The sequence below is a fragment of the Paroedura picta genome, chromosome 5 (genome assembly GCF_049243985.1).
Source record: "Paroedura picta isolate Pp20150507F chromosome 5, Ppicta_v3.0, whole genome shotgun sequence".
Taxonomy (NCBI): domain Eukaryota; kingdom Metazoa; phylum Chordata; class Lepidosauria; order Squamata; family Gekkonidae; genus Paroedura; species Paroedura picta.
This window is the reverse complement of record NC_135373.1, coordinates 87,755,280-87,782,261: the sequence shown is the minus strand read 5'-3', so window position 1 is coordinate 87,782,261 and position 26,982 is coordinate 87,755,280. Positions and strand designations below refer to the sequence as shown.

Here is a 26,982-nt window from a genome sequence, read left to right as displayed (position 1 = left end):
AGGCCGCACCCGCGGATCGGCCTGCACGGGCGCGGCCCGGCCCTGATTCCCTCTGCCCGCCCTCCCGCAGTAAGAAGCTTCCCGGGCCGCAAGCTTGCGGCCTGGGAAGTTTTTTACTGCGGGGGGGGGCGGGGAGACGGAGCCGCGGCCCGGCGCGGGGACCACTGCCTTACCCTTCCCCCTTCTCCCCTTTCAAACCCCATTTTTATAAATGGGCTTTGAAGCTAGTATGAAATATGAGCCATCCTTCCTTCTGTCCAGTTTTAATGATGGGATTTGAAATGGTCTGATCCACCCATTAACAACAGAAACAGGATGAGCTCCTAAGTAGAAGTAATGGATGTTGAAAAAGACACAAAAGCACAATAGGCAACAACTGGAGTTCACGTGAGATGTTACCCTTTAAGCAGACTTCCGACTGAAGGAGAAAGACTCAAAAGTTTCTATCAAATGGCCAGAATGTAACATCTTAATATGGCAATCAGGAGGATCAGCCCTAGTTTTTGCTGGCACTAGATGTTTGAAAAAGCAAGAGGAAAACAACATTAATTCAGAATTAAATCTGAAATCCTATCTTGTACAAATATTTTACCAGATAATTCATTAATGAACAAAACTGGATGTAGCAAGATGGCAGCCTCCAGGTTCCTAGACGTGTGGATGGAGAACACAACCAAGAAAAAATCAAGTTTCTCAGAAAAAAGCAAATCTTACAATAACACTGTTTTGTACTACAGGAGAATGCCTAATACTCATTGTTGGAGCTAGCCAGGGCATTTTATTTTTAATATCATATAATGATAAATGGCTTTTCACAAGCAAATGATCTCCTGTACAAGTTATTTACCTAAATTGTTCCTTCTTCACAATAACACCTTTCAACCCAGAAGGAATTTTTTCTTGTCTGAGGGTTGATATTGGCAGTGGAACAGTTACAAACTACAGATCATCAATGAAACAGAATTTGCAATATTCTGTAATAAGGAACTATAAAGTTGAGCAGCAAAACATGTTAAAACAATATTAAGAATTATTACAAATATTTATTAAAGTGCGCCAATATTATATTAAAAACAAAGTGAAAACAATACATATCTAACTGCACATGAAGAATAGACCAAACTCATTTCGACCCACAGGGGTCTTCCTCAGTGGTCAATATATACTATACAATGCTCTCTTGTCTAAAAACAAATTCTAAAGTTTTGCTGGGTGGTCAAGAGAAATCCTAGAAAAGTGAATGTTAAAGACATGTTAGAGTGAGCATATATTATTTTTTTAAGGAAGTCTACCATATATACTCTTGTATAAGCAGAGTTTTTCAGCACAGTTTTTAACACTGAAAAGGCCCTCCTCGGCTTATATGCGGGTAATTGAAATAACAGCCTGCTCCCAGCCAGCCAATCATAGCATTACCTTTTGCAAAGGCAAGCTGAGCTTGTTGCCTCCAACCAGCCAATCATTGCATTGCTGAGCTTGCTCTGAGCTTGCTCTGGCAGCTTGTTAGGACATCAATGGTTTGACTGAGGGATTCTGATCTTTTTTTCCTTCTTTTCCTAATCACTTCTTCCAAACTATTCTTTTGGTTTCTGTGGGTGGAGTGGGTTTTGGGGGTGCTTTGGGATTTACTGTTTCTTTCTCCTAGTGTTTCTTCTTTTATCTGAGGGGCAGCATTGTTTGCCTTTTCTTCTTGAGGTTGTTTCTTTTAAAAGTTGATTTTTACAGTTCTTTCTTTCAGTGTTTTGTTCTGGTGGGGCACTGTAGCTGTAGTTAGAGTAGTCCATTCTCCCAGTTTGGTAGCTGTTGTACTTGCTGTAGGAGGTTGCCAATTTTGGGTACTGTTGTTCTGCTCTGGTTTGCTGGCCTGGGGGCACTGTTTGGTTCTCCTGCCAGAGCTGTTCTCGCAGAGCAGTTCTGTCAGTGCTCTCTCAGGGTATCTGGCATCAAGAGATGAAGGGAAGGTAATTGTAAGCCGCTTTGGTTAGTGGTTCAAAAACCAGCAGCTATTCATCCTCTTGAGTTTTCTGTATTTGTTGGGAGGGGGGAAGCTGGATGGGAGAGCCTGTGATGGATTAAGTGCTTAGGCCACTCTGTACATTTACCAGTAGCTGCTGCATTTCCCACCCTTGGCTTACATGCGAGTCAATAAGTTTCCCCAGATTCTGGGGTAAAATTAGGTGCCTCTGCTTATATGCACATCGGCTTATATGCAAGTATATAGGGTAATTTATTTTATGTGTTCGCTGTTCATAAGAATGGTGGTGACTTACTGTTTTGTGTAGCCCCAACCAATGTTTATAAAGTATTTCTTTTTGGAGCCCACCTTCTTATATATTGTCTAGGGCCACCACTCTGTAAAGAAAACTGAGATAAAAATCTACAATTCAAAAATTAAAAGGTAAAAATGCCCATATTTCAAACAGAATATCTCCATACATACCTCAGCTATAGTCTAATTGTGTATCAAGAGTGTGTTTCATGTGTGTCAGAAAAGGGAGGGGACTTTTTATGCTAACCTGTTAGACTGATGCAATACAGCTGTTATTGCATCAGCATTTTTCTGTGTACTAGTGTTGAAGTCCAGTGAAGGAATGTGTGTCTAGAGGAGGGAAGAAGGAACAAAGATAAACCACTATATAAAGCCTATAGACATACAGTTTGCAATATAATTCTCCAGACATTAGAATGCAGACATCCAGTCCATCTCCTCATTCAGGCCATATTTGAAAGAGTCCAGCTGGTACATCCAGAACAGCTCCCTTTTCCTCTGAAGTTTGGATAATGTGTTTTCTGGTGCAGACACCTGCTCGATGGCCCAGAATCTCAGCAGTATCTCTGTGTGTCCAGCTTACACAAAGTGCTTAGTCAGAGGAACCATTAGTCTTTTACGTTTTATATTGCTCCTGTGTTCACAAATCTGTGTTCTGATGGCTCTCGCTGTACATTTTTTACACGGGCATTCAATTACATAGATTGTACAATTGCTTGAACAGTTTATAAATTGTCTTATGTAGTATGTTTTATCACCAACCTGATTCTGGCATGTTTCTCTTGCATGCCAGAGCATAAACTGAGCAGTGACCGCAAGGGAAAAATCCATGAGGAACGCCCTTTTTATCTATTGTGGTTGTTTGCTTTTGTTAATTTTGCCTTTAATCAACATGTTCCGAATATTTTAAGATCTTCTGTAAGAAAATAAAGGTGGAGCTCTGCATCTGGGGATAGTTGACAAAAGATGCCAATGCTTTTGGATAGTAGCTCTGACTTAATTATAACTTCGTCCAAGTTGGGTTTCTATTCCCTTTTGGTTTTGTAATATTCTGTAATAAATGATGCCATTCTATCTTATTAATGGGCTGATCAGACCATTTCAAATCCCATCATTAAAACTGGACAGAAGGAAGATGGCTCATATTTCATATTTTAATCCTTCTAAAAAGAGGTCTGAAGCATGAGCATTAGTAGAAAAAGGTCACGTGTGTAGTCAGCATCAACAGCTGCACTGAACATCCATTTATCAATTATGTTTGGACACAACTCACACTTCACCACCCTACACCTATTATTCAGTTTATCAATTACATATTTGTCCGATGTATAAGACAAGACAAGACAAGACATGTGAACAAGTCGTATATTCTCAAATGATGATTATATTTCTATCTTTATGAAAATAAAAAAATCATTATATAAAAAAAAGACATGTGAACAAGTTGTGTGTGTGTGTGTGTATATATATATATATGTATATATATGTGTGTATATATATATACACACACACGCACAAACGCACACACACTTTAAACAAGCAAATGTTTAAAATGCCTTGGAAAGTTTTGTTTTACTTACTTCACCACAATATTTCCTAAAGTATTTGCTTTTACTGGTTGCTTCTTGTCATCCAGAATCACCACTGCAACAAGATACAGCATAACAAGTGGTTACCAAAGTAAGGGGTTGTTTTGCTCTGAGCAATACTTTTCAGAACACAGGTGTAATTCATGTTTAATTGCAATGGCAAATGCAATTGAACAAAGCAATTACAACTATTTGTAATGTCCCATTAGATTAACTCAGTGCTATTGTCGGCAGAACAGATTGAAAAATTAGTTTTAAGCAGAAAACTCTGACTAAGAGGAGGGTTGCACGATGCTGGAATGCAAATTGCATATTTAAAAAGCTGAAGAGAACAGAATGAGAAATATTCAGAGGGAGAACCATAAAGAAATTATTATAGTCTGTATAGTGATTAAAGGAATTCTTTAAAAATCTTGCTTAATGCACAAAGACAATGAAACAGCCCCTAGCATTGATAGAAAGGAAACACAAACATCAGTTGGTGATAACTAAATAAGTCCTTTATTAGAGATGGCGCTGTCTCTTTAAAATTAAGCACCATATAGCCAGGACTACTTTTGTCCTATTTTACCATCAGTCTAAGGTTGCCAACTGGGTGTGGGGTGGTGAGAGCAGAGGTGTGATGTCTGGAAATGGGACTGCTGAGACTTTCACAATGTGAAATTTATGCCTGTGTATTAAATGGATACCTAATGAATCACCTAGTAAATGTTTGTGTATCAAACTGATATTAATGGAACAGCTGCAGGGACTAGTTTAAAAGTTTGCAATCCTACAAGCCAGTCCCTTCACCTAGCCTTCTTTTCTACCTGCTGTAGTACAAAGTGCTTTTATGGCCACTCACAGCAGAACAGGAGAGAGAACAAAGGAGTGAGTAAAGGAGCAGCGGATCAGCAGCGCACAACTTTGAGGAGTCACGCTCTCACTCCGGATGCAGCCCCAACAGCCTTCCCTGATAGAGTGCTCTGAAAGGGCAGAGGCAAATGCATGATGGTTTGTAACTATTCTCCGCTTTATTTCTGGCCATAACTGAAGGCCACATGGCTTGTCCTCTCAATAACTGCTATGGCTATTAACCAAAGGGGAAAGAAAAATGCTAATTGTTTTAAATTTACATTTTCCTACCTTTTTATTGTATGTTGTATAAACATGGATGACTATTTTCTGGCAGACTGAGCACTTCTCATATCTCATAAGTTACATAAAATTAATTGAAATTTTATTTCACGAGCAGATTTAATTCCTGAAATATTTCAGACCAAACTGTAGTACAAAGATATGAAAACACTGTACCAATTTAAATCTTATGATTGCACATGTTCTCATCTGATTTTGTTTTCTAGATCCATACCAGCAGCTACTGCCTCTCATGCCTGATGTTGCTTCAAAGCCTACATTTCCTACAGCTAAAAGACAAATGCTGCATATGAGAGATGATGTTTATAACATTCCTTTCAAATATTAACTCTTGTAGAGGCCTGTTTCATTGACAAAACCCAGTCCCAGACTGGTTTTCATTAAAAGCATTTATATACTTGCCAAGTTCATTGAGCTTTGTTGATGTGTAACAACATGTTTGCAGAGGAAACCAACTTTACATCCAGTGGCATCTTTATGCACTTGAAAAACATGCTAATTCTACTCTGTATATTAAACTATATTCCAATGTTTACAGTAATGGCTTTATAGAACACAGGGCAGTTTTGAAAGAGGTATATTCCTTAGGGCCTTACTATGTGGCATACTGTTTCCAAGCCCGCCTTGAGACCCATCTAGCCAGAAGTGCTGGGAGTTCTATGTTTGGACCTGACCTGAGAGGACCCCTAGGAGCCACTATTTGCTGCATCTGGGAAATGTAAGTGCACAGATAAGTTACACTAAGTTTCTCCGATGTGTCAGGCAGCAGTTCTCTGGAGCCATACCAGGTCAGAAAAATGAGACAGGAAAAGGCTTAAACCCCCTCAATCCCAATCACACCCCTGCATAAGAATTACAGTCATAAATTGGACCAGCATCTATGATGCTGTAATAAGCATGCATTCTAGCAATGGCAACTAAAAATCATTGCAGTTTTGGGTAACTACTGAGACCTATTTTCTAAATTGGAACACTACAGGGAAAATTGGATGTAACAATTATCCCTTTTACAGGTTTTCTATTTTACTATGAAACTAAATATTGACGCAGCTCAGGAAGGCAGGTAAAGGTAGTGTTTGGGTTCTCAGTTGTTAAATACAGCCACAATTCAGCTTTAAGCACAAACACTAGATTTCTGGTTTCCCTCTGCAAATAGCAAAAGGGTCCTTATAGAGGCTGACCCATATTCTATCTTACTGTATCATATAGTCGTAACTGTACCATTATATCCTGGCACCAATCTTCCAGTCTGTCCTGGTGGAGGTGTTAGAGAGTTTCCCAAGCCAACGCAGGTGGCAGTTATAGCAGAACCTGTTTCTGCAGAAGAGAGAACATTGTTGTAAAAGCTGTAGTCAATATGAAAGAGAAGCATGTTCCCCCTCGCCCCATTCCTCACATTACTTCCTCTTTATCTTTCCCCTAACCACATAGCCTCTCACTTTTCTCTCTTCCTACCAACGCACATTCATTTGTCCCTCCCTCATTTTCAGCTTTCTATTCTTCCCATACCCTTGTTGTTCCTGCAGCATCGCTCACTTTTTCTTCTCCCACCTTATCTAGCTTTTCCTGTCCCCTTCCTTCAGTTTCACCTTCTCTCTCATGAATCCTTTTTTCATCTCTCAACCAACAGTAATCATGGAAGCCCCAGCAATATTGTATTACTTACATATTAATTCATTATATAAATTTATATACCACCCCTCTCAGACTGGCTGTCTCAGGGCGGTGAATAACAGTCCACATATACATCAGCCATAAAATAGTAAAATTTATACTGTAAACAGCAAAATAATAAAACAATGGAACTATGTCCATAAACAAATAATGTCCATAAATAGTGAATTAAACAGCTGTCAATACCAGCCATTACTTAGATGGTAATTTTGCTAGCATAGATGTCACTAGGAGGTAGAAGTTGTAGAGGAGGGGGAAGGGGGATGCCCAAATGGTTGGTGTTAGATGACTTTTCAATTGGCCTCAACCATAAACCTGAAGGAAGAGCTCCATCTTACAGGCCCTGAAGAACTGGGCAAGTTCCAACAGGGCCCTGATGTCCACAGGGAGCTCATTCCACCAGGCAGGAGCCAGGGCCAAAAAAGATGCACTACAAAAGGCCATAGCTCTAGATGAGGCCAGGCATATTTCTTTAGAGTCAAGGATCCTTAGATGGCTTGTATTACTAGAACAAAGTACTCTCTGGGTAAAGTATTCAGAGAAACACTCTGAAATATGCAGGGCCCAAACCATGTATGGCTGTATATGACTGTCTAACCGCCTCCCCACCACCACCACCACCCTGCAAAGGGACAAAAGATCTAACATAGTTTCATGAGATGTTGGTGGGCATTCATTTCTTTAAGGAACAGGTGTTTCTTCTATTATTGGGGGGGACGGACCTCCCAGTGAGTTGGATCCAGTCTTAATTTTGCATCAGCAGAATAGAACTTTCCTGTCTTCCACTTCCCACTAATCTCTTTTCAGTAAAAACCAAATATCTCAGGCATCAGGTAACAGTAATGATGGTACCAATTTCACAGCTACTGTGCAAGTAATTTATCAAAAGTTCTGTCAAGGAGTCAAAGGCTGAACCATAAGGGCTCCCAGGACTGAGGCTGAGAAGTAGCGAATACTTTAGAAATATATGTAACATTTGATTTAATATATCTTTCAGAACAAAATGTTGAATCTATTGGCAACACAACACTCTAAAATCATAAAGCAAGAAAAAGAAAAGCTAGTTTAACTACCTAACATGTTTCTAAGACCTGCATTAGACAGTGCAACTTAAAATTCAAGACTCAAAGGTTGTACCTTATGCATTCTCTATTGCAATATGAGCATATTGCAGGCCTTTATTCCGTCGGAATTCAAACTAGCCTCCTTTTTCCAAGCTCTTAGCTCAATTATAGTTTTTTTTTGCATAAGCAGTGTCAGGTGATGATGATATCCAATCAGGACATGTTCTTGGTGAATCTCTTAAGAAAGTTATCATTGATTCCTCCTCCACTCCACCCCACCCCACCCCACCCCAAGCAGGTTCTCATAAGAAGCTAATTACCACATTTCCAGGTCTGGCCTTGAAGATGGTAAGGGCTATGTGGGCAGAGAGACTGAATTAGCCACACCTGCAAGATGGAATAATCCTGTCACTGTTCACATTAACCCATGAGAGGAATCGGGGTGCTTTAGCTCACAGGTGCAACATGCTTCCTTGATCACTGTGAGACTAAATAGCTTAAGTGCCTTCAATTAAGAACTTTTCTTAGGACCACCACCACACATAGTGGAAATGAGGAAGGAATATGATGCAAGACTTCACTGAACCTCTAAAGTTCCTAATGATCACTTCAGAATGTATGTAGCATTTGATGTTTGTTTGCAGATGCTGTAATTAGAACTACAATGACTATACAGAGTCAAAAATTGGAGTTTACAGTTTGTAAGATATAAGCTGAACAATGACAAATGTTTGATTATTATTAGTAGTAGTAGTAGTAGTAGTAGTAGTAGTATATGGTGCAGGCATTAGTTACTTTTCAGTATGCTAATAAGTCTTTTGGGGAGGGTGCAGGATATTCCATGTTTTTGTTTTTAAATTAAATATCTTTTCCCATATACCTGTTCACCAAACTTGCCAGTCAAATACTGCAATTTCTAGCAGAATGGTCCAAGATGACACTGAAAGTTCTCGGTAGCAGCATTCTGAAATTATCGAGGGAAGCAGTTTTCCAAAGACAATAAGTATATCCCTTCCAAATTTCCAAGCCATGTGAAATATTCTGGGGAAAATTTTAATTCACCTCTACTAGGTTGCAAGGCCATATTTGCACATATCTGACAGTCGCCTCAATTTCCCTGTTTTAGGATATCTTAGTAAGAAATTTTAAAAATCTTGAATACAAAGCAAGGATGAGCTGGAAATCCAAAAATAAATTCCCCCTTTAGGCAGTCTGTGCTGAATGCCACCTCAGGCAGCAGGTAATAGCAATGAGCTGCTGATACAGTCACAGAGTTAAACAGGAGAAAAAATCAGAAGCTGCTAACGCCACCACTCAAAGTTCTCAAGTGGGAAGAGTTATGCTAAGGAAACTGTGGACATGAATGATCAAAGGAGAAAAATGAAAGAATGGTGGGGAGAAATGAAAAAACAAGGAGGCAGTGGCAAGAGATGAAACAGTAATACAGAATAAAGCAATGGAAGAACTGAGACAGGGATATGGAAGTGCAGTGAATTAAGAAACAGGACAAATGTGAAACGGAACAACAGGAATTGTGAAACAAAACAAAAAGTCAAAGTGCTAGGATTGGTTTTCATGGCTTGTAAACCAGTCGGTGGAACCCAGTAAAAGAACAGACAGTAGCCCTTTCCACACATTACACTCCTGGCGCCATGACCGTGCGTACAGAATGAACAAGCTACACAATCCTCCCAATATGCGCAACTGCCATTTCTTCTGAAAAGAAGCAATACGGTTCATTAAAAATTAATCTGCGATCTGGCTTGCATACCCCAAACCTACAATATACATGCCCAGCACCTTCCAGAATGCTGGCAACTGTGCGCACCCACAAGATTATATATAACATGTTTGTCCTGTTCATGCAGTCAAACATAACAACTGAATGAGACCATATATTGTTATGGCTTTGTGCAACGAAGGTTCCCGGTGGAGCTTCCCTAATCACTGACACAAATATATAACAGTCGAGCATACTGTTTCGCCAGCAGAGCACAAGCCTCTCTTTCAAATGGGATATAAATTGCATGAGGCACTCACTGAATAAAAGCATGGACTGACTTAATGCACCATTTGCTTTCTAAAACAACTTCTAAAGAAATAAAAATGTGTCTCACAGCTCACCAATTTTACCGCTTTTCCAATATGCAGAAGCCATGTGATGAGGTTTAGGCAAACATATATCTTTTTGATCCAAATATTCAATGGACAAAAGTCTTAAAAGGGAAAACTACTGCTGTTTTATAAGTGTATGAATATATTCACCACACCATGACAAATCCCTCAACATAAATCTGTTCCTGTCTCTCTGCTTTGATGATGATATTTATACTAACACTAGTTTCAAAGCCCCTTTATAAAAAGGGGTTTTGAAAGGGGAGAAGGCGCGTGAGTCCAGCAGGGAGGGAACCCCCAGCAGCCGCGCTTCGCGCGACTGCTGGGGGTTCCCTCGGGCAGTGGTCTGACGCGGCGAGAAGCGCTTCGCGCCTCTCGCCGCGTCAGTCCGGGAGCAACTGCGAATCGGAGCGACCAATCAGCAGGCGCGAAGCGCCTGCCGATTGGTCCCTCCGATTGTCTGTCGTGAGGAAGGGTCCAACCCGGACCCTTCCTCATCACGGACAAAGCCCACCTCTAGGGGGCTTAACGAATTATTTAGTCCGTGGCGCCCGTGGCGCCACGGGCTGTTTAAAGATGGGCTCTACCCACACTGCAGGCTGTCACTATGAATGCAGAGGCATGCACAATGGCAACACAGCTTCCACCCGGGACGCTTATACACACTTTCTTTCCTCTGTCTACCACCATTTACCCTGCATTTTGTCCCCACGGCACCGCCAGAGGATATTTGATGGCAACTATGGAAATATCCATAGATGTTTTCTCTTCCCCAAAAAGTACTGCAGCTTGGAAGTCAAAATGGGAGGGAACCTCCTTGTGGAAGCAATCATGAATGAATGACAGCTTTTAGAAAGAATCAATCACTGTTATAATAATTAAGAGCAGAGCCTTAATTATGGAGCATGCCTGGAGCATGAATTACTATACATGAAAGTGGGATTGTTGAACCTACCCACAGCAAGTAATGGTCAGGAATACTCCTGTGCAAGCCAAAACTCTAGGATAAGAGGTGATAAGGAGAATCCTAATAGAGCTCTCTTTCATGAGAAAATCCCTTTAATTTTGGTTCCATTGTTTGGTTATACAACAAGGCTTTTCAATATTTAATTTTTAACTGCTGGCATCACCTTGGTAAGTCCTAAGGTAAATAGTAGTATGGTTTTAGTTATGTTGAACAAATACAGATCACAGAATAGAATCACAGAACTGGAAGGTACCTCCAGGATCATCTAGTCCAACCCCCTGCCCAATGCAGGTACTCACAACTACCTGCTTACCCACAGTGACCCCAATTTCATGCCCAAGTGACCCCTACTGCCACCAAAAATCTCCAGAATCCAGCCTGGCCTGGAGGAAATTCACCTACCATCCCATAGTGGAAATCAGCAATTCCCTGAGTATGCAAGGGCCACAAGAGACAAACACTGGCACATCCCTTCCTATCCAACCACTTACAATCTGACAGAAGGGTTGATTTACAAAGTAAACAAGGACTATGTGATCACCAGGCCAATAAGATCAGGTCCTTCCCTGCCCTTGAGGCATCTGGATCCCCCAGACCTACCACTGCCCAGCTCTATAACACTGCCAAGAATAAAATAGTTGAGAAATAAGGGTCTAGTTAGAGATTGTGATGCCTGCCATCTTGTTATTTTAAATTAGGATAATTGGGGTTTGTATTGTATTTATCAGCAGGAGAGTATCTTGTCATCTTATGTTTTTATTTTTTGTGAACCGCCACGAGCCGGCTGGTCCAGGAGTGGGCAGTATACAAATGTAATAATAAATAAATAAGTGGGGGTGAAAAGGAGACCCACAAAACCATCATCCCATTCTAAGAGATGCTAAATGGACAGAAGCAATTTCAATAAAGAATAAGACTCAGAAAAAGCAGCAGACTTCACTGGATTCTGTACCTGCTTGAACTAGTGACATAGGAGAAGATCGTTTCTTATTAGGAGTACTCTAGAACTATCCAGTGTTCCATTTATTTTTAACTCACTTAATCAGCAGCTTAATCTAGCTACACTTCAAACAAAAACAAAAACTCTACCTTACCAGGTGAATTTCAGTTCTTATGGAGCAAAGGGAGGCAAATAACATGCAAGATTCTGTTTTTCAGCTGCTGAAGAGATACATATCAGTTTCCCAAAGTGGAAGTGTCCTGGAAACTAAACTACTGGAGGCTTTTTCTTTCCCAATTAACACACAGTGAGATGTAATATAGATTAAAATACTTTTCAGTGCAAAAGAAGGATATTGCTGGCTGCTGAACTTGTTATAACTGCACTGTCTACAGCCAGCATCTATGGGAGTATTAATTCAATCCATAACAATTACTGACTGTAGCAATTCTTATGGGTCATCTGTAAAGGACGGAAAAGGTACCTATCTGTTCTATAAGTGACATGGAATAGCTGTGTGATCCCAAGTACTTGCTGTGCTGGAAAATAAACAGGCATTCCACTGAGATATCTTGCCAAGATCATGAAAAGGACAGGATTTATTTGTTTGTTTGTTTAACTTTTATACCGCCGTTCCCTTAAGTTCACGGCGGTTTACATAGTAAAAAATGTTACAATAAAACCCATAGTTAAAACCTATTAAAACTGATCAATCAACAATATCAACGTTGTTAGGCAACAGGCGAAACACTAACTAACCCCACTAAACCCTCCCCCCCACGTTAGCTGAGGGACACCAAGTTGCTTATCTTCTAGTATCACTGCAATATAAATTACTGTAATATGGGAGTGAGGCAATAAGATCATTCAGATGGACCCAGGGAGCCCAGATCAGATATCAGGACCACCCGCCCTGGCCTCAACCATATGCCTGGCGGAAGAGCTCCGTCTTGCAGGCCCTGCGGAAAGCTGTTAACTCCGGCAGGGCCCTTAGAATGTGGGACCTCCATGGTGTTGCTGTGAGGACTCTGGCAACTGCATTCTGGACCAGCTGTAGTTTCCAGGTTAAGGGCAGGCCTGCGCAGAGCGAGATGCAGAAGTCCAGTCTAGAGGTGACCATTGCATGGATCACTGTGGCTAGGTGTTCTGGGACTAAGCAGGGCGCTAGTAGTTTGGCTTGGCAAAGGTGATAGAATGTCACCTGCACTACTCTCATGATCTGAACCTCCACTGAGAGCGAGGTATTGATTGATAGCTTCACTCCATCCAGCTTGGGTAGGCAAATTTCCTCACTTGGACCCTTCCTGGCCAGCCACAGGACCTCCGTCTTTGAAGGGTTGAGCTTTAGATGACTCTGTTTGAGCCATCTCATAACTGCTTCCAGACAGCTGGTTAATGCTTCTGGGGGAGAATCAGGGCAGCCATCCATCAGGAGGAAGAGCTGGGTGTCATCGGCATATTGGTGACATGTTGAAGAGAATGCAGATCCAATCATACCTGACATCTCATCCGGTTTAGTCCTAAATCTCTGTGCTTATCTAATTTTATTTTATAACTTTCTAGGAAGTAAAAAGGCCATTCTCTAGATTGGGCTTTCTCATCCAGGATTTCATTAAACCCTGGGGTTTCTCAACACCTCTGAAAGGGCTGCCTGAATAGGTAGGAGTTAATTAATTTTTAGATGTATTTTAAATTTGTTAAACATTTATCAGGTGATGTGACTGTATATGGTCATGTTGATCTACTCCCCCCACCAAATGGCCAATGATGGACCTGGAAGGGATGGGGGGACTTGGGGGGGGCATGTACACAGCTATGCTTCCCAACCATATCCTGTACAACTGTGACACTTATGTGGTTTCTCGAAGCCTGAAGAATGTTTCAGCAGTTTCTCAACAGTAAAAAAAACTGAGAAAAGCTGCTATAGATAGTAAATATATCCAAATAAAACTTCTACAAAAGGTTATTTTTTATTACTAATCTAGCGAACTATCTTTAGTATTCAGCATGTCCAGGAGCTCCAATTTTTACTCTGTGAACAGCTGTTCTGGCTTCAGTGAAAATCAATGGAAGTCTCACATGCAGGAAACAGTTTTGCTCTTTGGCTTTTATACAGCTGATATTATTTCATAGTAAGTCACTTGAATTGAAGTACTAATTTTGCTGGGGTCATAGTTCCCAAAACTAATTTCCCACAAATCAGTTTAAATAAGCAGTGTTTCACTGGATGGCCATTTTGTTACCGAATAATAACTCCCTGTAGTTATTCCTCATAATAGGGACATACTTTCAATCTAGTGTCAAGGCCTGCTGTACCAGGAGATAAATGTTTTGGATGAGGTGTTTTGACAGATAAAACCCTCACAGAAATCACACTAGTATGCCAATTTCATCAAGTATACTGTGGTACTGCTGCATACTTATGCCTATGTATGTGTGACAGGCAGGCTGGTCAAGCATGAATGGGGTGGGTAGGGACCACTGGGTGCAGTTTTCCCTCTAACTGCAAGTGTGAGCAGCTGCTCATTAACACAGGAAGCCCTACAGCGGCAATCTGGAGCCACATTTTAAGATGACATCAGTTATATTCTGCCCAGGATGTCAACTGCTCTGCTCAGCAGGGGAGAAAAATTAGAGGGAACATTGCTGGGGCAGTGGCCCAGTGGAATGGCCAAGTTTCAGGGTGTCCACACAGAGTTTGTCAGTGGGATGGATACGGCCAGATATGCATTGTAGTGTACTGCTGGGCCATGGCCTCTGTCTCCCTAGGTGGCGAGTGAGCATCACTGGACATCCATGAACTCAATGGGGCTGGGAGAAGAAAATTAATGAGACTCTGTGGGAGGGGCCAATTACTAGGCAGAACCCTAAAGGTGGTGATTCAACATGCCTGGAGGTGGCCAGTGGAGGCAGAAGGTGTCATTCACATGACAAGCTGACTTCAACTGTGCCATGAAATTTCTATTAAAGCAGACATAGAAGAACCCTCCAGGAGTTGGGTGTGGTGATTGTACCTGGCTGAGGACAGACTGCTGCTGAGCCTACTGTGACCCTGCAAGTAAGCCGGCCCCCCAGCAAGACAATATGAAAAAGAACTGGCTTTACAATGTGTTTATGTTTAGTATGTATTAGAGATTTTCAAAATATTTTTCTCAAAGTAAATGTCTGCAATAGAATGAAGCATGTGGTTTTTTCTGTTTAAAATAAATTAATAGCCAATTGTATCCTTTGCTCAATTAATCAAACCTTATGAAACTACCAAAGAACTAATTGTCGACTATGACGATTGCTGCAATCTCGCAATGCAATCCATCCAATCAGGAACCATATTGCATAGGGCAGGGGAACATGCACTGAAGACACAGACATCAATACTTGGCATTAAATTAGGCCACGGCTTTATTGCTATGCAATGAGCATAATCAAAGAGCGAGAGGCCGCTTGCCACTGCACTCACTTTTATATCAGGCTCTGAGGCAGGTCCCGCTCCTCCCACCACCCCGCCTGCCACTCCATGCAGTGGGAAGCAGCTGCAGCCTCATGCGGCCCAGAAGTTCGTGCAGAGCCCTGTCTGAGCCAGAGAACCATGTCTTCTTCCCAGGCCATGTCTCCCGCCCCTGCAAATGGACAGCCACATCCAAGGCATATTATGCACAGTTCTTTGGAGTGCCAAAAATAGTGTGCCAACAGTTTCCAAGGTTTTTTTAAAATTCAAACAATGCAAGAGATGTATGTGCTGCATTGTCTTTAAATATGAAATGTTCACAAGTATTACCCCAATAAAAAAAATTTCCATCTTAACATGCACGAACAGGTGACCTCATATGAGAACAAAAGATGAACCATGTGCCCCAACAGAATCCACATAAGCACCTTGGGATATCAGAAGTAAAGCAATAGTTGTCAGGGCATTAGTGAGCTACATCTAATGAGGTCTTGCTTTCAAGTGCAAAGCAGTGCAATATCTGTTAGTTGGACCTCTGTGTGATTATTTCTGGTAACAACAATTTATGTCTTTGCTTCAATTCTAAGCACCAATCTCAGTAGCAAATTTAAATAGAATGATGCACTTTGGTTCCTTACAATAAATTTAATCTGAGCAAATACTACAGTCTAATTTTGTGGAATCATTTACTGTTAAAAATGCTGCATACAATCTGTGATTATAGGGAAATCTTAAAAAGCTGTTTACATTCCACTTCCAATCTTAAATTCTGCCAAACCTTCACAAAACAGAAGCTGCAAAAGTAGGTTGACATGAATTATTCTGCATTAATTCAAAAAGTTGAAATGGCAATTTTATTTCCTTCATTTCTAAATGGACACCTGACTTTCCTAGCACAAACAGACCCATCCCATGTTCCACAGTATACAAGACTTCAAATCACATGGTATGAAAATCTGCCAGATTATTCCACATCACATGCAAGAGAAACCACACTTGCCAAACTTTTACTTTATGCAGAGGTTAAGGAGGGAAAAACACTTTGGAAATCACTCCTAACACATCTGAAACCACAGACAATAAAAAGTTTTTTAAAGCAAACATGCACTTTACAAAAGTGCATCATCCTATTTAAATTTAGCCCAAGCATTTTATTTGCTGCTTAACTCCAGATCTTAGAATTGAGGAAACAGACATAAATTGTTACCAAAAAGAATTACACATCTCAGTGCTAACCATTTAGAATTCAAACATTTCAGAAACATGTTATCTTTGCTTTAGTACTCATAATAATTTAAACATGGAAGCAACTGATTAGTCTGATACCATTTTATTTAGGTAACAATGATTTACAGCAGAGATTAGCGTTTTATAAACGGTTTTTGCTCTTTCTCCAACGAAAGCATCATCATGGCTGCCTTAAGTCTTGTAAAGGATTATTCATTCTATAAAAGAGATTCATGGGGCTTAACTCTCAGTTCCCTATTCTCAAATCACCAGTAAAGCCATCTACTTTACCCTAATGAGGGCTCTAGTCTCTGAACTAGAAAAGGCTGTTGCTAAGCAACACGAATGACATCAGCCAACCTGTAACATTTTTTCATAGAGAAATATAAATCCAGAGGCAGTCACAGCTTCTCTCACTTATATAAATGAAATTTAGTCCCCTCCCTTCCCATCTAATTCTTCCAGCATATCCTAAAATAACTTTGTGATCAGCACCATGTCTGAACTTGCAGTTCCTGTGTCTTCAGTCAGAACAACTGCATGAAGAGAAACAGTCAAGGCACAGCTCCAAGATTAAACAGAGGAAGTGAGAAAGATGCCTGATGCATGTTTAATACACATAAAACATCTGCCTAGATGCAGATGCAGTGGATGTAGGAAATCAGATGCCCCAGCTGTGTAATGGTCAGATACCAGGATCTGGGAAACCCAGATTTCAAGCCACACTTTGCCATGGAAGCTTTCTGGAGGGCCTTTGGCCCTCTCCCTCTCCCTTAGCCTAATCTACCACAAAGGGTTGTTGTGAGGATCAAAAGGGGAGGATGCTGTAAGCCACTTTGGGTCCCCACGGGGGAGAAAAGTGGAACAGACATGAAGTAAACAGAACACAAGGAATGGGAGTTAGTGAGAGGAGCTCTTCAGATCAATAATAAGGATATGAAGCAAGCACTGCAAAGTGTTTTTTGCACTCTGAGCAAGTGGCTACAATGTCCACATAATAACACCTGGACCAAATTTTACTACCACTTTTCAAATAAAAGCCAAAGAATTCTGAAACATTTTCTTCACATCACAGACTCTGTGCTCACTCTCACTGAGCCATGCTGATTTTCCTATGGGACACTTCTCTGCATAAGGAAGAAACACAATTACAAAGAAACATTGAGGGGACAATGCTTGTTATTTGTGGCCAACAAAATTCATTTGGAGAGAAGGACAGAGCCTGCATGCGTAAAGAACACATATCAGGCTATTCAAAGTGCCAAGGGAGGGAAGGCAGCTTGACATAGCCTGATCTTGTCAGACTGGAAGCTAAATGGGGTTGGTATTTCACTGGGAGACCACTAATAAAGACTCTACAGAAGACATTGGCAAACCAGCTCTTCTTCTTGTCTTGTAAAACCTTGCTGGGGTCGCCATAAGTAAGTTGCAACTCAAAGGCACTTATGTACGTGTGTATAGTTACTTAAGGAGTTTATCTAGCAGTCTGCAGAATTTACCACTGTAGCTCTGTTTCTGTGAAAAAAGGAGTAAAGATAAGTAACAGGGGATGCAGAAGAACTTCCTCTATTAACCAGGCATGTCCTAGTGTCATGAAACCAGCTGCTGTTTCAGTTGCCCTTCAGCTCTCACCAGGATATAGTAAGCTTCAGCAGTGGTTCTATAGGTAAAGCCAGCTCCATAAACCTAATGGAGTCTCCATGCATGGTTAAGCCACTTCCTGACTCAAAATAGAAGGGTAGTGGCAAGAGATGTCCACCAACTACAATCTTGTTGAGACTGGTGAGTCATGATGGGCCACAGCAAGCAGAGCGAGACAAGCAGGCCTGAGATACTAGGGCAAGGAAAGGCTCAAGCAGGAGAGCCAGGACTCGCTGCAGAGCTCGCGATCACCCTCCCCCGGCCCTGGGGAGGCTTTCTCCGTGGAGGTGGGGAGTTCGGGGGGGGCCAGCCCAGGCAGCGCTGCCAGGGCCGTTGGGAACGGCTAGCACCCACTGTATTTTTTTATAGCGGGCTTAATTACTAGTATAAATATAGTTTCCTTGTCTGGAGTGCTGTTCTAATTGCCTGGTTTTTTACATGTAGCTTGTGGAGCATTCGAAGTAATGTGTACTTGATGAGTAAAAGTGGATTAAAGGTTAAGAACCACTGGTATAGACAGATAACGTCTTTTGGTTTATTTACAGAAAAATTGCTTCCTTAAATGATAAATCCTGACAACCATAAAAAATTAACACTTCTTTGAAAGCATCTGCCTGCTGATGAGACAAATGAAGTTGGAGGGACTACAGGAAGGCAAGAACCTGCCCGCCATACTCTGTCCCAACTACATATTGAAAATGAATGATTTATTCATTATAGCCATAGACCGGTCGAATACATTCACATGAGCCTAAGGAGCCATAACTGTTAACTTACTTATGAAACAAAGTTCAATCAAGGAGAAGGTAACAACTGCTTTATCTTATAAAAAAAGAAATTGTATGGCAGTTACCTGTTTGCCACCAGTGATCCAAAACTGGCACCTTGAAGATTTTTTTGCACCATTCTAATGTATCGACATCGCACCGCTCGCCAGCTACAAACAATGTTCGAAACCTACATTAAACAGGATTATTTTCAAATTATTCTTCAATATTTATTTACTGATAGCATTTATAGTTTATCTTTCTCAGATAAAGGAGATAAATGCAGAGCAGAGCTGATTACGACTGAAAAATGGATCAGAAATCTGATAAAAGATTTTTGTCAAATATGGAGCCTGCCAGTAGAGTGGAAACTGTGGCAAATTGGGTTTGGTCTTGTCAGAGATATATCATAATCAATAAAATACTAGTTCCCCCAGTTCAGTTGTTTGTCTATGGTCAGGGTAAGGAAATTTAGGAGCACCTAGTTTTCTTGGAATTCATGATTTTTCAAAAGAATTTTTTTTATCTCTTTATTTTAAAATGTTTATCCTTCTTTCCTCCAGGATGTTCAGGGCAGCACTCGTCATTCTCCCCCCCCCCCATTTTTATCCTCAAAATTCCTTGAGGGAGATTAAAATGGCAGCATCTGGTCCAAGGCCACATAGCAAGCTTCACAGCTGAGTAGATAATTAGACCTGGGTCTTCCCAATCTTACTTGGTCATCTTCTTGACCACTACATTGTGTTGGCTTTAACAATTCTGGAGTTGGAAACAGCAGTTGCGCCAGCAAGAAATTTGAAGAAATACCAGTACACAAGACACTTCATGTAAACAGCCCTGAGCGGTATAAAAATCTAAGAGAATGAATGAATGAACAAATGAACAAACAAACAAATGAATGAACAAACGAACTGACTTAATATGAATGCATGTACTCCAATCTGAAAGTTATCAGGTGTTTTAGCACCTTTGTAGCTCGCTCAATTCACTATATAATCATCTTTGTCCTTGTTTCAAACAGCAAGTAAACTTCTGCTACAACTTAAGCTCACTTTGTCAGATTGTACTGCTTCCCCAAGGTTGCCTCGGAGTCCTGCTGACGGATGGCTCTGATCGCAGTTGGGGCCGTAAAAAGGGCAGCGACTCCATGTTCTGCCAGCACACGGAAATAAGCACCAGCATCCGGAGTTCCCACAGGCTTCCCCTATGGAAAGATTTGTTTTAAAACTGTCACTGGGTAAAAATGTTCCACGATTCTCTCATACTTCAAGCTATGAATGTAACAGTGGTATACTGACTTGTGAGCAGCATGTTCAAGCAATGCCTCTGTATGAATATGAGAACATTACTTCTTTGCACTACCTTTAACACCTCAGCTCTGCCTCACAGTACACTGCAAAACACATTGATATACAGAGAACCCAATATTTCAAATGTGTGTGTCAAAGGTTTAAGACACTGCTGTTGAGAAATAGGCAATATCTTCAGCAAGGAATGCCAAAGTCAGTGCCATAATTAATAACAATTGTGTTCTGTCAAGTTGCAACTGACTTGTGGTGACCCTAAGACCATGGGGTTTTCAAGGCAAGAGACCAGAAGAGGCAGTTTGTCATTGCCTTCCTCTATATGGCAACCCCATCTTCCTTGGTGGTCTCCCATCCAATTCTCAACCCTTCCAAGCTCTAACAACATCAGGTGGTCAGAGTTTTGACACATATCTCACAGGGAATAAGGATTTATTGTTTCTCCACATACTTGACATGGATCACAGTGACCATTTTCCATGCAAGTTACTGTATCAATATCCAAGTTGGAGTTTGTTGTACTTCCTCATTGTGAGACCCTGCACTGCCAGACTGCATAAATAGCCAGTGGGAAATTTGTTATACCTCTCACATAATAAAAGAATAGAAGAACTGGTTCTCTTATTCAGCTCTCCAGCTTCAAGGGCACGCTTCCCTTCTCTCAGTCATGAATTCTGAGCAGGAACAACTAATAAAATACTTGTTTATTACATGGAGAGTATTAAAAAAATCCCACTTGGCTATTTATGAGTTTCTTACCAAACAAGGGCAACACAATGAGGAATGAATAAAGAATTAAAATGTCTCACCGCTGGGCTTGGCTGTCAGACAGCAGCATCTCCTTAAAAAGCTATGGCTTCCTGTGCCTCAAAACCATATCACAAATATGACAAAGAGAATTAACCAGATGTAATATTTATTTAATGAGCCTCTTGGGGCGCAGAGTGGTAAGGCAGCTGTCTGAAAGCTTTGCCCATGAGGTTGGGAGTTCAATCCCAGCAGCCGGCTCAAGGTTGACTCAGCCTTCCATCCTTCCGAGGTCGGTAAAATGAGTACCCAGCTTGCTGCTGGGGGGTAAACGGTCATGACTGGGGAAGGCACTGGCAAACCACCCCGTATTGAGTCTGCCATGAAAACGCTAGAGGGCGTCACCCCAAGGGTCAGACATGACTCGGTGCTTGCACAGGGGATACCTTTACCTTTACTTAATATTTATTTAACTAGAATAAAACAGAATTGCACTTACCTGTTACTGCTATTCATTGGCATCTTCTGTGCAGAGACACATGAGGACTGCACTTGCACAGACTGGCTGTAGATATTTCCTTTCAAGCTTAAAAACTCCAGAAAAGGAGCACCCCACTGGTTGTGTATGTGGCCTAGCAGAACTGCAGAGCAGGAACTGAGATTCAAACATCAGGGACTTGTAACTGTATTGGTTTGCACACAGGATCAATCCTGCTATTGGGTCATTTAAATGGTCCAATCAGTTTAAAGCATGGCCAATCACTATTCACTACTGCCCACTATGGAACCATTGCTCACACAGTTTTTCTGACCAACTGCAATATGTGCTCCAATGGCAAGACACCCCCATATAGGAATATAAAGCAGTCACATGTACATAAATATGCTGCCACAACTGCCATGCACTTAAGTTCCCTCCCCTTCCTTCCACCGCCATGCAGTAGGTGCTGTGGCAAGCCCAAGCAGGAGAGAAGTATACTGGAACATTTGGGAACCTTGCCTGAAATGTAGGAACTTCCTGTGAGTCTGGTGGACAGAAATGTGGAAATAAGGGTCTTTAAAATCAAGAACCACAAACCAAACACCAGGGGGGAGGAATTCAATAACAGAAGAAAGTGAAATGATTCTGAATTTTGAAACTTTTAACTTTCTAAAACGCTGGAGGGCATCACCCCAAGGGTCAGACATGACCTGGTGCTTGCACAGGGGATACCTTTACCTTTAAGGTCAAAAATATGCCGATGCCCACCATCCCTCTTAGCCACTAAGCAAAACCTTATAAAAGAAACCCTTGGAATGAAGTCCTTCAGTAACCTACTCCACTGCCCCCTTATTAAGGAGCTCCTCTAACTTAAGTTCAGAATAAAGGTTATCCACAGCAGTTGAGGCTGCATAACAATGGGGTTGCAAAAGAAACTCTAATCTATAACCATCCTTAACAATAGATAATACCCAACTATCAGAAGTAATGTAAGACCAGGCCTCTAAGAATTGGACTAACCTATCGGAACATTGGGTTTATCAGTAACAGGGGTGGATAATCAGAGTTTCATCTGTTGCTGGCTCTGGGGACCTGTAAAGAATTATTCTTTTGGGAAACTGTTGAGGGGCTCTTGGTTGTGGTGTACTCTTTTTCTGCTGAAAAGTTGCTGATTGGAACTGATATTGAGGATATGAAAACGATGGTTGATGGTACTGCCTCTGGTCCTTATACAAGAGGGACACAAAACCTTTGTGAAAAGTGCTGTTTCCCAGACAGAACGGCGGGGAAGACAGAGATCTGGATGTCTGCCTATTCTTCTTTATCTTAGTCAGAAACTCATCAGTAGACTGTGAGAATGTAGACCCCCCCTCAAAGGGAGATATTCCATTCTACTTCACTTCTCATTTGCTAGGGCAGTACTGCGCAACCAAGAGTGCCCTCTGAGTACATCAAAAGTCATTGCCCTTACTGCCACCTCTTTAGAATGTTTGCCAGCATTTATCTCTTGCTTTGACAGTTGAATTGCCTTGGATTGGATGAACTTTGTCAAAAGACTTAGATTCTTCTGGGAGTTTCTCTAAATATTGAGAAAGACTCTCCTAAAGAAAAAGCTGATGTACCCCCATAATGGTCTATGTGAAAATTAAGAGCAGATGATGAATAACATTTGCTGCTATGGTGTCTAAATGATGTCTTTGTCAACCGAGGATGGTTGGTCTGGACATGGGCACACTTGCATTTCCTCAATAATCAACAAGGACAGAGGAGGATGGGTGATAAGAAGTCCTGTCTTTCTCTGTAAAAGTTCTTGAATTTTTGAGGCATTGCTTGAGTGAAAGATGATTTTTGCCAGACCAGAACCATGAGATCTAACAGACCTTTCAGCGTTAAGATCTTGTCCTTTGGATGATTATCAGACACAGACACATCTATAACTAGGGCTTTTGCTATTTGAAGCATCTGCTCCCCTAGGTCCTCGCTGGGTGAAAACAGAGTTGGATCCCCTACGATATAGACAGGTGATGGTTCCAAAGTGGCCTTGGAGTTGCAGTGAGAACCTGAAGAAACCTCTTATTCTGGTTCGCAATATGGAAATCAGAAAGGAACCGTCTCCAGATAGAATTCTAAGTAGCCTTTTAACATATGTGGCTGATCTTCTGTCCATCTATTTAAATAAGATGGGAACCTATAATATGAATGTCGCAGTGGTTCCTAAGGGTGCCATAACAAAGAAGGCCATGGATCCGGTGGCTGTTGTCCCACCAGGATATTAGCCGGATCGTCGCTTGCCTCCAAAAAGGAACCCACAACTGGGGCCAAGTGAGAGTGTATGCATAAGGACTAGAATGATGTTATGGCTTGATAATTCCATGTCAGTTTGGGTACCACCTCCTTTCTCTTCTTGTACTTATATCTCTTATGTTTTTTAGCCAGGGATTCCAAATGAAACTGGATTCTCATAGAGAGTCTTGGGGACAGTGAACACAAGTACCTCAACCCTGCTTCTGGAGTAATCAAAGTAGCCCTCTTCAAGGATAGTGGAGTTGATCTTCTGTTTATGTTTATACACATGTACCCATACAATGATTGCCGTTATATCTATTTGCCTTCTTTCCTAAAGTATCATACAGTTATGTAGTACTGTACTATACACTGAGATATGTTTAGCAAGTTACATGATGCACACTTTTAAGAGCACTAGCTTATCTCTAAAACTTGAAAAAGTGATGACCAAGTATTAAAACAAGCACTTACCTCATATAAAACAGTTGTATTCCCATGTAGCAGAGGTCCATAACAAATGTAAGAATGGCCAACTACCCAGCCTAAATCGGAAGCTGCCCACCAAACCTATAATTAAAAAAAAATTAGCAATAGAACATCCAGATCAAATCCCCATTATGATAAAGTAGCATACAAATTCAAATTACCTCTTTTGGTCGAAGTCCATAAACAGCAGACATGGTCCAATTTAACATAACTGCATAGCCACCTGTTGGTCTAACAACACCCTAAGTGAGAAGCAATTTGAAATTAAGATCAATTGTGAATAAATATGCATTGAAACCTCTTCTCATCGTGGAAATTACAGTTATTATAATTTAATTTGCAAAGGCAATTACTACTTCTCCCCCTAGGACCTAGGGGAGAAATCTCAGAGCCTATAAGAGACTCCACTGTGGGGCTTATTTTCTGCAGTTCTGAGAACCAAAATCCTTTGCTATGAAAATAAAAGCTGACAGGTTTTGATATTTCTTGCCCTGGAAAATATGCTGAAATGAAATCTTATTCCTTTTTGTCATAACTAAAGTAATGCAGTAAACTGAGGCCACTGACCCTTTTGTATACATAAAATATACTTACAGGAGCTATTTGATGCTTCAGGTAACTGAATGAAAAACAGTATTTCTCAGCCTAAATGGTGCAGAAGATACGCACAGAAAGACAGAATTCCAGGCAACAGGAATACTGTTTCTACACTTTCGGTTTCCACAGATCCATTCAAGGAAGCAGCATGAACTGTGAAGTCTACACTACTGGTCTGCCAAGATCACTACATCACGGGAAAAAACCTACTTTCCTTTCCTTCAGATAATTCCTTAATCTTTGTAGTCTATGACCTGCCTAAATATATCCACCCAAATATATCAATGAGGAACTTTCATATTTGACAGACATAGATTCTTTGTAAGGACTGAGTCCAGTCAGATTAAATTTCCATCAGGGGTACAGAACTTGCCTGTCTATTCCCTTCCCACCCCAGCCCTGAGGGATAGGAGAACTTCTGTGAGGATCAGCAGCAGCGGGAAGAGGGAACTGGTATAAACTGCCAATTTTGGAAACCACCCTAATAGCAAAAAATGAAACTCATACAAAGGATACACACAAGCAATTTCCATATCTAAAATCTGATCAGCTCCCCTGAATAAGATCTCCTTCAAATAGCACAAAAAACCTTCATCAGACAGATGAGTAAATTGCACTTCAAGTAACTTACACTTACTATTAACATCTACAGGAATTCTCAGTCTTTCTTCATGAATAGCTTACTATCTCTTTTCCTTCTCATTCTTATTCAGCCTACTCAAGTTCTTAGCAAGCTGGGGAAGAACTAACCATTAAACCTAACCATTCATCTTTCTTATCATTAACTTGTGAGATTCTTTTGTTATACATATAACTTGTGAGATTTTCCATTTATAGTACACTTAATGTCATACATATGCCATTTTCACACAGGAATTTAGATCCTTGATGTTACCCACATCTAGCACAATATATAGTCATATGATGTCGTCTAGTCTAGGGGAATGAATAAAATCTGAATATCACAACTAAACTAGACTAGCTGGAATCTTCAAGGTGTTCCATACAAGATCAAACTGTAGGCTGGAAATAGTTTACAGACAGGAAATACTCATGCCTCAAATGTTCACTCACAAAATATTTCAGAGTAAATTAAGAGTAATGAAATATGACCTAATGTCATTAATGTCAGTTCCAACCATGTTAATCTTCTATTAGTAATAAGCTTTGGGAAAACATTTTCAGCCTTTTAATTAAATGTTCTCTCATGTGGAATAACACATAATTTGGTCACAGAGACTTACACTGAAAGACAGTGCCTACCTTTGGTGTGCCAGTTGTTCCAGATGTATAAAGAATATAAAGCGGGTGATCTGAAAGAACAGGGACGCAGTCACATGACTTTGTGTTTGCCATTTCTTCTTGCCAGTCAATGTCTCGTCCTTGGGTAAGAGGGACAGTTCCCTATGCAATGAAGGATACGATACTGCAACTGTAGTTTTATGAAAACAATGGCTAAAAAAACATTCAACTAATCTTCCAAATGGAGACATCAAATCTATCAAGGGTCATAACAAGGGTTTTAACAGCTATTTTGAACATTACAAAATGCCATACTTTAAATAACCAAACCAGAAGGATCTTGCTGCAACTAGAAGATATCACAAAGAATACAATGCACAATAGCTGCTGCAATGTTTTTTAAAAATAATGATCAGAAGACTTGGAAATTGATACAAGCAGATTTACCCACATGGAAAAAAATTTAAATTTCCTGTCTGAGAAGAATCTCAGCAATCAAAATGAATGTACTGCCAAAAATAATGTTTGTATTTCAAATGTTAACCATATATATAAAAGAAATTTTTTACTAGATTGTCAAAGGCAGATTAAAAAATTATATCAAATGGCAAGAAAACAAAAATAAGTTTTAAAATATTTCAAGATAATTACACAACAAAAGATCCTTTATTATGGTAGATATATAAGATATTGCTTCAATTTGAAACAGAAGAACAAGTTTAAAAATTGTCATTAAATGGATGCAGAATTTTAATGAATAAATAATCATTTACCAGTGAAAACAATTATGGGGGGAAGAAATCAAATTCACAGCTGGCCAGAAGCCAAGATAAAATGTGAAAAAATTATCCCAAAGAACACTGAAAAAAACAGATTAAAATTAAAAAGGAAAATGTTGGAAATGTCAAGAAATAGACAGAACTTTTTATCATATGTGGTGGACCTGCAAAAAGCAAAAAAAAATTGGAAGGAAATATATGGGAAATGCAGAATATATTAAAAGT

At 40.5% G+C, this 26,982-nt stretch overlaps 1 protein-coding gene across 9 annotated transcripts in view; it reads right to left on the bottom strand.

Moving 5' to 3' along the window:
- Positions 1-26,982, bottom strand: part of ACSS3 (acyl-CoA synthetase short chain family member 3) — a 69,199-nt gene that overhangs the window by 16,104 nt on the left and 26,113 nt on the right. For 7 of the 9 annotated variants that reach the window (XR_013231229.1, XM_077338937.1, XM_077338935.1 and 4 more), the window contains 7 exons: positions 26,000-26,140; positions 24,301-24,381; positions 24,125-24,220; positions 19,888-20,039; positions 18,922-19,025; positions 6,217-6,312; positions 3,850-3,913 (listed from right to left, as the gene is read on the bottom strand). Coding sequence is in view for 8 of the 9 variants with exons in the window: in XM_077338937.1 (XP_077195052.1) it covers positions 3,850-3,913; positions 6,217-6,312; positions 18,922-19,025; positions 19,888-20,039; positions 24,125-24,220; positions 24,301-24,381; positions 26,000-26,140 (734 nt within the window). In the remaining variant the exon portion in view is untranslated. Of the gene's footprint in view, positions 1-523; positions 1,938-3,849; positions 3,914-6,216; positions 6,313-18,921; positions 19,026-19,887; positions 20,040-24,124; positions 24,221-24,300; positions 24,382-25,999; positions 26,141-26,982 lie in introns of those variants that run through there. The other 2 variants (XM_077338936.1, XM_077338942.1) reach the window with 2 other exon arrangements.